This window comes from Bactrocera dorsalis, chromosome 2 (genome assembly GCF_023373825.1).
Source record: "Bactrocera dorsalis isolate Fly_Bdor chromosome 2, ASM2337382v1, whole genome shotgun sequence".
Taxonomy (NCBI): Eukaryota; Metazoa; Arthropoda; class Insecta; order Diptera; family Tephritidae; genus Bactrocera; species Bactrocera dorsalis.
The window spans coordinates 94,764,996-94,776,840 of record NC_064304.1 but is presented as its reverse complement, the minus strand read 5'-3'; the positions used below and the strand labels follow the sequence as shown (position 1 = coordinate 94,776,840).

General features: G+C 32.1%; 2 protein-coding genes across 13 annotated transcripts in view; one reads left to right on the top strand and one right to left on the bottom strand.

Annotated features, from left to right (window-relative positions):
• LOC105230980 (putative transcription factor capicua) overlaps positions 1–7,416 on the top strand; it is a 74,990-nt gene extending 67,574 nt beyond the window's left edge. For all 12 annotated transcript variants that reach the window (XM_049449712.1, XM_049449710.1, XM_049449709.1 and 9 more), the window contains 2 exons: positions 35–254; positions 327–7,416. In XM_049449712.1, the coding sequence (XP_049305669.1) occupies positions 35–254; positions 327–355 (249 nt within the window). In that variant the 3' untranslated portion in view covers positions 356–7,416. The remainder of the gene's footprint in view (positions 1–34; positions 255–326) is intronic.
• A 2,366-nt stretch (positions 7,417–9,782) lies between these two features.
• LOC105230947 (uncharacterized) lies at positions 9,783–11,547 on the bottom strand. Its single transcript, XM_011212000.4, has 3 exons — positions 11,264–11,547; positions 10,149–10,524; positions 9,783–10,092 (listed from the first exon to the last, which is right to left on the bottom strand). The coding sequence occupies exons 1-3, from the start codon at positions 11,447–11,449 to the stop codon at positions 9,890–9,892; spliced, it is 765 nt and encodes a 254-aa protein (XP_011210302.2). The 5' UTR covers positions 11,450–11,547; the 3' UTR covers positions 9,783–9,889.
• Positions 11,548–11,845: the final 298 nt, after the last annotated feature.

Here is an 11,845-nt window from a genome sequence, read left to right as displayed (position 1 = left end):
TCTATTTTTGTTCACCTGCTTTCTTTCTTTCTAGAAAAAGCACATCGATGTATTTCCGCGAAAGCAAGATCTCCAATTGAAAATACGCGAAGTGCGTCAAAAATGCATGAGTCAGGCTGGATTCACACCACACTCGGCCGGTCCTATGACGCCATCCGCTGAAACTAGCCTGTCCACAACTTCGGCAACAATAACAACAAACACAACTATAGCAACAACAGCGCTAAACCAGAACTATGGGAGCGGAGAAAATTGTAATGCAGACAAATTTTAAATCCATGTCCACAATATTTGACCGAACATCTCCTATTGTTTTTTCTCCTTAGATGCGCAAACACAATCAAATGACGAATAATTAAGTGAAGCTTCCCTGAATACGTAGCTCGTGTAAAGAGCTAATAGTATTAAAAACACGATAGCAACTATTGTTCATATTTCTTAGAGAGAGAGAGAGAGAATTAAGGGGAGAGTTCAGTACAATCAAATTCAAATTCAGTGTGCCATGGCATAATATAATTATGCAATTTATGCATATAACCATATAATGCCATCAAGAGCTGTAAGTAAATAACATTTGCAACCGCAGAGAGGGGAAGTTTTTAATGCCAACCTAAGAAATATTTAAACATATACATGCCCATACAAAGGAAAGTAATTGCCTTTGATATACCAGATGAACTGCGTCAACAGTGTAAAAGTTCTATGACAATGATAGTGTATTATTGTTCGAAAACGATTTGTTTACCTCTTTTCGAAAGTTTATATATTTATGTTATAGTTGGAGAATTCATAGAAGACATAATCAATTGATAAATGATAGCAAACCGTTTATTATAAGCAATAAGCTACTGCAATATGACACGCGACCTGGCAACAACAACATACAACACGATTGCGGTTTGTTGCAACGATACACCAACAACGCCAGTAAAAAATTACCAGCATTAATTGATAAGCGCATACGCCAAGCCTAGAAAACTGAAATGAAATGGATTCGAAAAGCGATTGTATTAAGAGAATCACAAATATAGACACAAAGTGAACAGCACAGTAAAGAAACACACAGCAAATTGATTTAGCACACATATAATGCAAACACTTTAAAACATATATAAATAATCCCGATTAATTAAAGCTTAAATAGTTTTTAATTTTAAAACGCATCAATAAACAATATTGCAAAGCATACAGGATAGAAATAAACCTTTATTCAAGCATATAATCAATGTAATGAATTCAAATAAGTAAATAATGAATTAACCGATTGTATTATTAGTACACTCAAACAAAGAAAAACGAAAGAAAACAAAAAAAAATAACAAAAATAAAGAAGTACAGAAAATAAATAATTAATTATTAACTAAGTAGCCTTTGCAGGTTAGTGGGTGAAGTGAACTCAAAGTTTAAATTAAATTAAATTAATTATAGAAGAAGCTTAAAGATGTCTTAAACATAATGTTAACACATTTAACAAATTGCTACAAACGGCACACGGTGAAAATTATATAAACTTGGCAAACATGCATACACGCAGAGATAAATAACGAAGTAGCCCATTCAAGACACAAACATTATTATTTTGTTCAACATTTTAAAACAGCACATAAGCAAACAAGTAAGTGCATGCAAATATTTTATTAAACACAAACACTTACACACACAGAGATAAAAGCATTGGTAATTGAGCGAACATAACCTATAATACTTTTATGCCTCCTGCACCCTCTCGGCGTTCGTCTTACGACTATGCAGTTTATTTTACATAATGAAAAAGAATCGCCTTATAAATTCATTATCTTAGTTGCAAAAACATTGAAACAAATTGAAGTAAAATTTCATGTAAATTAAACAAACATTTATTTATTTCTTTGTATAAATAAGCCGCCAGCACAAAGCATATTTTTTTATTATTTTCAACACTTGTAATTTGTTTCAAAATCCCGCTACTTCCCGCTCCACAATCCACAAAATTATTTCCACCTGCCTATGTCTTCTTTACCCAACCAGCTCCCCTGCTTTTAAAGCGCCGTTTTATATACACTTTGTATTTTAACTGAAATTTTATTTAAACAAAAAAATTATTGAATTTTAATTTATGATTTTAACATTTATTTTAACTACACAATCTGAAAACAATACAACATTATATTTTCCTGGCATACTGTAACTCGAGAAAATAATTGTTAATTAATGAATTTGTGCGCAATTAGAGCTTACGCTATAGTTTTAATACAAATTTATATCTATTAGGTTATTTCGATATCGTTGGCGGCCTTATGGTTATGAAGTACGTAATATATCTAGCCCTCAGCCACATCGAGGCAAAAGTTTTTCTTTATTATTTTAAGCAGTTATTATGCGGCTTTCTTGAATTACTAAAAATCGTGCAGAAAAATTACAAATTTGCTTATAACTTAGTTGAGCCCAGCTGTTCTCATTAAAAATTGTACAAATTAATTTCAATGATTTTTTAATATTTGCTTTAATGCGCCCATTCGCTTACAGCACTGAAATGAAATATGTGAAGCAAACACGCATACGTACATACATACATATGCTTGTAAACACAAATGTGAGCGACTGTCGTCTTCCACTTAGAATACTGCAATATTATAAATATTGTTTTTCTTTTTTTATTTTAAACATATGTGCATTAATATTTTATACTTAAATACATAAAAAACAATTACTTTTTGTGCTTTAGTAATTTCTACTAAAAAACTATTCGAGCGAATGTTTTCAACCAGTTTTTAGTAATATTTAAACTTAACTCGTTTAAAATTACTTTTTGCGGCAACAATTCAAAAGAAGATTTTTCAAGTTTTCAAATATGTTTATTTTCACATTTTATTAGAAACTTCTGGTAATTATATATACATATTTCCTTGCATGCATTTAAGACTGTATGACAAATATTTTTTTATTGATTATGCATTGTAGTAAATATTATTATTTATGAAACACTTACACATATGCATGCACACTCGTATTTGAATATGCATACCGTGTACGGATTTCATTCGAAATTTTATCTTGTAGTTAAGTTAATATTTTAGTTATCTTACTTTTTCAATAGTTTCTTCTTAATAAGTTAATAATTTGCAAAATATACTAAAGTCTCAAATACTAATGCCAACAAACATATTGTTAATTATTATATACATATAAAACAATCGCTATGTAGTAATTTTTTTTTTATTATTTCTAAGAAAGAAGAAAAAATGTATTATCTTAAAATGTTTATATATCGAAACACAAGTGCATTTGCTTTAGTATCGTAAATTACAAAGCAAAGCTGTATGTTTAATCTTTTCTATACCCCATCATAAATACATATATATATATAAAGAAAATGAAACAAGTAGTGCATATACAAATTATAAATGTGTTTTTAGAATGTTAAATAAATTTTGATTTTATGCAGAAAATAATTTCTTATGTTATTGTTTTATTTAAGCCGTTTGTTTGCTTATTCGAACCTTAGCAATACACCCGGAGACAAATTAGCGCATTTCAATTATATATTTTTATATTTCCTTAATTGTAAAGTTTTAAGCTTCTCCAGTGCATTTTGATTACTTTAATTAAATTTTAAATCATTTTAATTAATTAATAATTAATTTGATTTTATTGTGCTCAGCCATTGCATAATATAATATGCACATTAAAAAATATTTATTTGCTATAATAATCAAAGACACATGGAAAACTCTCAAAGCGTGAAGACATCCCAAGGTTTCAATTCATTATAGGAATTTGAAATTCATTCTTAATTTTTTTTTAAGCTTGATGTTTGCAATAACACCATTTTACAAACTGTTATTTTTGTTATAAACTCTACGTTATATAGTATACATATGCGCAACATATAATAAACTCAAGAAAATGTGCCAAGCGGAGAAATACAAATACAAGTACGATGTAATAATGAAGAATTTTCTAAATAATAATAAAGAAATAAAATTTAAGAGAACTTGTAGATGAAATATGAAAAACACACTCAAATATAACGCGGCTGCATTAGCAATACTAAAAATCATTTTAGAAACGATTAAGCCACTAAATAACTTACATAATTTGTAAATAAACACTTGGATTATCAGCAAAAAAAGGCAGATGTCAATTTGTGGTTGGTATAAGATGTATAAATTTTCAAACTGTTTAGCTTTCAGTGTTGATTTAAGGGGAGAGAAGACCACTTTTACTTTTTGATATTTTTTAATGAAACGTTTAAATCTAAAATTAATCTAAACCAATGCTACATTATAGTATAGTTGACTTTCAAGAATATTTAGTTAAATTTTTATGGAGAAACTTTCAAAAATACCGCAATGGCAGGTATTACTCAGGAGTATATCGAAAAAAGTTGGACTGCGGTGTCGCTTATAACATACATATGTATGTACTTCACACGTGGTGTTACATCATACGAAATCAAAATATCAAATTCGTTCATTCGCTAATAGTTTGTCCCGGGTAACACCGAGTGGGTTTTTTAACATTTTCTAAAGCATCAGAAATATTAAAGAAAACGCAATTTTGTGTGAAATCCCCAGCTAATTTGATATAATTTCATATTGTACAAGAATGTTATTAACAAATTCAAAAGGAATTTTCCGACGTTACCTCGTCTATGTGCAGATATATAGTATACCAAATCAATGCAGTGATTTTGAAATTATGTAGAGCGAAGTACTCTTAACTTGGTTAATTTTGCTATAACCGACCTATAAAAATTCTGCTACGCTCCTATTCTTCTTTTTACCGAACCTAGATTGGCCGTAAATTATTTTTCTTTTAATGTTTTTAATTTTATACTTCGTTTTTAATGGATTTCAACTATGAATTTATTTTTTTTTATCATTTTAAAAATCTGTTCTAGTCCATATGCGTTCATTTAGACAAAATAAAAATACAAAAAAAAAATTAAAGACCGTACTACACTTTGTACATACATATGTATGTGTATTTAAAAAAAAAAAAACATATTACTTCTATGAACTTCTGATCTGCAGCCTAACATTTCCATATGTTAGATATGTTAGTATATATGTATGAATATACATTTAATTGATGAGAAAACGGAATAGTTTAATAAAATTTACGATCACCATAACCTATATAATATTGTAAAAGCTTTTGCGGTTTTCTGATTTGATTGCAAATTTCCTAAAGCTATCTTTTCAACTCATTGAGTCTTTAAGTAAAAATGTTTGCGAATTTTTCTCCCCCGAACAGCTTTAAAACTACTTGTATAAATGAAAATGTTTTCATAACGTGTCGCTGTCTTTATGTTTGTTGATTAAACAGGACAAAAATAACACAAATTCAGTGATTAGAAGCAAACAACAACATAAATTATACAAAAACATACAAACTTTCTGAAACCAACTCATACTGAAAAAAAACGAATAAATCATAATGACATACATATGCACATATCTGTATGTATAATTATATAAATATCATTTAAATATAATTGATTATAAATAATGCAAATGCGCTGTACAAGAAAACCAAACCAAAGCAAATTACAAAACTTTTGGCAACAACCCTTTTGGATATGACGAAAAACAAAAACGACATACATGACTGCAGACACACACATATACAGTATATAAGTAAATGTTACAAAATTCCAATGAAAACTGCAACTATTTAGCAAGACAAAAGCAAGAAGAGTGAAAAAACACAAAACAAAACCGCGTTTCGGACTCAAAATTCTAAAATTCAGGTATTACGAAAATAGTCTTGAACTGTAAATCAAGGAAACATAATTATGTAATTTAAATGTAAGTGAAAGTGAATAAATTAATTAAAACTAGAACAAGAATTAAGCAAATATTTAGATACATCGTTTTACAAAAACCAAATATGTATTTTAACAAAATGTTTCCATGAAATAAAAACGATTAATATTAAGAATGAATTAATTACCAGCAAATTTTTGTGACAAAATAAAAATTATTGAAAAAATATAAATAAATAAATATAGTTTGTTGAGTTCATAGGATTTGAAGAAAGTAATAAAATACGTATACTTTCCTTGAGCTTTATTAATAACGACACTAAAGTCGGTTTAAAGGTTTAGGCGCAGCGCTTTGGTTCTTAAAGCGTACACCCACACATACACTTAACCTACTCAATAACTTTATGTTTGGAAACATCAAGTGTTATACCACTTATGTATACTTATTTTAAAATCCTCTGTACAAAGCTGAGCTGAAAAATCGTCGGCTTATTGCAGACATCGCCACTTACCTGATAATCCTATCCTTGTTATTAAATTGTCTTAGAATACTAGACTTTTCCAGTTATTGGTCTCAAAGTGGCGGCCTGGTTTTTGGGATTAAGAAGTTATTTTTAATTGTTCAATTCATTTATCGTTCATTCTTGTAAGTTTTTTTGTAGGTCAACCCAAAAACAACAGACGCGATGTTTACAATGTTCGTTTCGACGAACTGCTTTGTTGAAAACTCGATCTTTGCAGAGTTGAACTGGGAAACTAAAGAGCACTGATAACTGGGACAATGCCAGCAAGTTTCAATGTGGACAGTTTTCAAAGTTGGCGTTCACTAATGTTATTGAGACAATGTCTTTTCTGCCTTAATTTTTTTTATTTATTACAAAAGTTATTTTCTAAAACGAAAAAGAAAAATATCTATGAGCGCCTTCACTTGTCCCTATTCGCAATTGTAATGTTCTTTATTTTCACTCGACTGAGTTGCGAATATTTTCAAATATAGTTAAATCTATTTTAGCTTTAATCAAATCCAGTTTAGTTGATTATTACTTATACATACATATATGTATGTAAACACTCATACAAATGTACATATACTTTTAAAATATTGCACAAACGAAACTTAACAAATATACGTACATGAAATTAAAATAGTTGCATAAATAATTGAAGAGCGACGTAATGATGTGCATTTTTAAAATGAAAGCAGTGAGTGTTAGGAAGTGCATAACCTCACTTAAATTTATAAATGCATAAAAGAAAAGAAAAAACAAACAAAAAAGTAAATAAATAAAATAATATGTATGTGAAAGTAGTGAAAATATATATTATCTTCAATTGAACTTTAAATGAACACATAAACAAGAAGACAGACAAAAGAAAAATTTATTGATTTAGAGTCAAGGTCATGTACATTTTTTAAATTTGTGATGTTTTGGCAAAAACGCTATTATTTCTAAAAGAAATTAAAGAAACCAATTACTGAGCATATTACGTTAATAAACAAAACGAAAAATTACCGAATGTGTTTGTTCCCAATTGCACCGAAATGTGTCTAAATTTGCAAGCATCTTTCTTTAGATCTACAAGAACATTGATACATACAAATATAGTATTTCCAAATTCAATATGTGTAAGACTACTGTCAAAGCATAATTATTGCCATGAGTGTAAATTGTGAAAAAATCAACAACAGTTATACATAATTACAAATATTGCATAGCATTATACATACATACATATATATGAAATAACTAATAAAAAAGAATGAAAGTAACGAAGAAAAATAATAATGAAAAAGTTTATATATATTATTACAAATACGAGATACTTAAATATAAAATTTATTCTAAAAAAAAACAACGACTTTCAATTGCTTATTATTTAATCTTCTTCTTTACTGGCGTAGACACCGCTTACGCGATTATAGCCGAGTTAACAATACCGCGTCAGTCGTTTCTTCTTTTCGCAAGGTGGCGCCGATTGGCGATTCCAAGCGGAAGATGGAGTCATGTGTAGAAGTTCACGCAAGTGAGGAAAGTTTTCCATTCACTTGAGAGTGGCCAGAAAGGAATATTTTACTTATGACCCAGGCAGCTTACGACTACCGGTCTTAGACCAAGTATCCTCTGGGTAGCCAAACAACATCCGTTTGAAGGTGAGCTAAATTGAGAAGGCGAAACATTCCCTATACAGAGTTGTGCGCTGGGTTTGGCACCCGCCACGTAAAAAACACTACAAATGAAAAGTATTATTTAATCACTTCTGCAAACAAAACTCGCGCACCGTATAGACCTCAAAAATTCCCCTGTGTTTAACGGAGTGTTTTGAAAAAATAATGAAGCTATTGCCCGTCTTTCTTTAGCGGGGAATAACCCCTTCAGTTCTGCTTATAGTAAAAGAGTTCCATAAAGCATTATGAGCTCAGATATTTAAAAATAGATAACTCAACATACATAGGTATCACATGCAAAACTATTAACAATAATAAAATAATTAGTATTGCCATAAATTCTGTTGCAAAGGTTTACAATGCGAGGACAATGGTACGTAGAAAAAAGTATCGTTAGTTTTTATTATACAATGTGTGTTCCAAAGTAAACAGGACTTTTTGAATCTAGCGCCCCCTGATGGCGCCATCTATATGGCGACTGGTGCGTTAGAATCTGCTATATCTTTCGATTGTCCAGTGAGAATTTCATGAGATTTCATTGATTGGAAGTGAAGTTGTTGCGTTTTAAGTGTCAGTATGTTTGTGTTATCGGTGCGAAAATGAGCTTCGAACAAAGAGCCAACATAAATTTTTTTTTTAAAATTGGTAAATCTTTTACCGAAACGTTTCAATTGATAAAGCAAGTTTATGGCGATGATTGCCTATCCCATAGCAGAGTGCACGAGTGGTTTCAATGTTTTCAAAGTGGTCATGAGGACATAAATGACGTTCAACATGTGGGCCAATCAAAATCCGTGATCACCCGAAATTCCATCGAAACTGTGCGCGAATTCATCAAAAATCAGCCTAAAGGATCATTGAAATTCATGGAAATGAAATCTCCAAAACATCAATTTATCCCATTTTGACCGAACATTTGGGCTTACGAAAAGTGTATGCACGGTTTGTTCCGCACAAATTGACTGACGATCAAAAATTGCTCAGATTCCAACATTCGGTTCAACGCTTGTGACCGATTACTTGATCAAAAATCACATTTTAACCTTTAACCACTCCAGGTATTCACCTCATATTGCACCGTGCGATTCTTCCTTTTCAGAAAAATGTATTTGCCCATGAAAGGAAAGCGTTATGCAGACGTAGAGGCCATTCAAAGTGCTTGCACTGGCATACTAGCGGCCATACCGCCCAACGAGCTAAAACACTCATTCGACATGCTTTTGAACCGTGCAAAAAGCTGTATTGAAGCAGAAGAAGCCTATTTTGAATAAAATAAATTGATTTTGGCGAAAAACCATTTGTTCTGTTTTTTTTTAAATCCTGTTTACTTTGGAACACACCTTGTATTTAATTTTTATGCAGTTTAATAGCAAAACGAAAAAATCTACGCAGAAACTTTCATAAAGTAAACAATTGTTTTCCATGAGTTTGACGTGGTCACCATCGTTCTGCTGTAATGGTTTCCTGCAAAGGTCTAAGGGTTCTCACTTCTGCAAAACAGGGGCTTAAACTGGGCCAAAGTTTACATGGAAAATGTTTAAGTGTGTATTATTTTCGATTGGATTTTCCAGCAAGATTTTGTGGCAGCACACAAGGCAAAGTTTAAAATTAATATTTCTGGTTTCATAACCGCGGACGATTAGTCGTCGAGAAGTCCAGATTTGAATCCATTAGAGTACAAATTATGGGCAAAGTTGGAGAACATGACCTGCCGAATATCCAACAGAAATATAGAGAGACTCAAAAAATATTTGATTCGAATAGCGTCGTCAATACCTATAGTTGATGCTACTGCTCAAAAGCCGAATCGTTTAAGGACCTGTGTTAAAGCAAAAGGGACCATTTCGAATAAAATTTAGTACATCGCTCATTTAATATATTATATTAAATAAAATTAACTTTATTAAAAAATATGTTATAGTTTTTTTTTTGTAACGATCTGAATTTGTAACAGAACTGTTGGCAGGACATACTTAGTCCTGAATTTCATTTATATAGCCATAATCTGGTACCTCATCGTTGACATTGCCCTCCACCGAATGCACATCCGTACGGTAGACATTTGGAGAGTCAGTAGTTGGGAAAGCAATACTGATATCAGCGCAATTAACGAAGGTTTCCTGCGGTCCACAACCCATAGCGTCTGTACCATTTCCACAAGGACCCCAGTTATTGCCTGAAATGGTGATATTCAATTAGGTCTTGCGACCTCATGCTCACTTTTTAGCTTACCTCCGGTATAAGTCCAACGCAGCACACAATGCTCGCAATTCAATTGTTCGGGCCAGACAAGGTCTGCAACAATCAAACCTCCTGTGCTACCAATATATAGGCGATCAGATCCATCTACAAAACGTAGTGAATACTTTGCGAAACAGTTTTCGGACTCGTCGCCGAATTCACTCAGATTACAAAGATCAAAATGGAAGTAGCCCAAGTGATTGCTGGTGATGCGTACACCTACACTAGCTGTGTAAGAGTCACGAAATTCTTTTGTTATCACACCCGTACCACCATAATAACCGCCGATTTCGTTTGCTCGCGGTATGGGCGTTGCATAATTATCACCGCAAAGTCCACATTTACCATTGTTTTGTTCCCATTGAACCTAGAAAGATCGATCCGAGTAGAAGTATGAAATTTCCCGACTAAGATCAGAATTCAATGCAACTTATGTATATTCTGCTCGTTATTCATGAAAATATGGAACAGTAGTGCTCAAAACTTTAGTGTAACGGTTTTTATACTTCGATTTTGGATAACTATTGCTCCACTTCTTTAACATTCTACTGTTTACTCACTAGGGCGTAGTGTTACCCGTTTTTGGTGTAGCGGCAGAAAACATGTCCGAAGTAATTAGTAGGGATGCTGCCGAGTTGACAAGGTTCGTTCGTTCGGGTTCGTTCAAGTTATGTATACCCGATTGTTACCTGTCGTGATCTCTGATCGCAACTATGCGACAGGTCTTTCTCAAAATAGTTTTTTGTCCATGCTGAATATTTATTTGTGATAGTCGAATTGGAATTATTCGACAAATGAAGGGTATTCAAAAGTCTTCTGTATCTATCTTTTAATTTTCTCTTAAATAAATTATGTCTGTCGGAAATACACAGATGTCTTACCAACGCTTGCCAAGGTCACCGCTGTTAACATAAAGTGTTTATGTAAATTTTCAAAAACAACCATAAAACACTTGTGCGACAGGTCTTTCTCAAATACGGAAAAAGTAATGTTATTCAAAATATCGGCAACTAGTAGACGAAGTAAAAATTACACTTAACCACACCTCAACTTACTTGATTTCTTTCTTATAAGCGCCTTAGCTTGGAATAAACAATTTTCCTTACCCACATACCACCGCAATTCAATCCATTATCATCATAGTTTGTGGGCGCTGTAGAATTGTAGCGCCAGCGAGAAGAACGACCCGGCGGATCCAGCAACATGCCATGTCCAGACACCAAACCGTTATAAATACATGCAAAGCTAACAAGCGCGAAGCTAAAGAGAAACCTCTGTTTGTAGAAAGACATTAGCGTCAAGTTCACACAACCTATTGAAGAAACAAACAGAACAATCCGCGAACTGAATGTTTACGCTTGGGAGAATTAAGACAATAGTTGTGGAAGAGTATTTCTGAGACATATTTATAGATGACAATAATTTTTATGAGGCCAATCACATTATCAGCGGCCCTTTGACTGTTAATGCTGATAAAAAGCAAACAGTCGCTTATCAAAGGCATTGTGCTGCAATCCACGCTCTAGCTGGCAAGCATTGTGATGACATACATATATGTATGTATGAAGATTGGTATATTAGCGCTTGCAGACAACATATACTGCATGTTTTGTTACACGTTCGCCAGGTTTGATGCGTCCTACGAAGACACGATTTACGCAATTATTGCCTGCTTCATTGGAAATACC

Bases quoted from the DNA above. Each gene is read 5' to 3' on its own strand.
- LOC105230947 (XM_011212000.4), bottom strand. From the start codon at position 11,449: ATGTCTTTCTACAAACAGAGGTTTCTCTTTAGCTTCGCGCTTGTTAGC. The intron at 10,525-11,263 runs GTAAGGAAAATT...CGATCTTTCTAG, and splicing joins TGAATTGCGGTGGTATGTGG to GTTCAATGGGAACAAAACAA. The intron at 10,093-10,148 runs GTAAGCTAAAAA...TCACCATTTCAG, and splicing joins GCGTTGGACTTATACCGGAG to GCAATAACTGGGGTCCTTGT.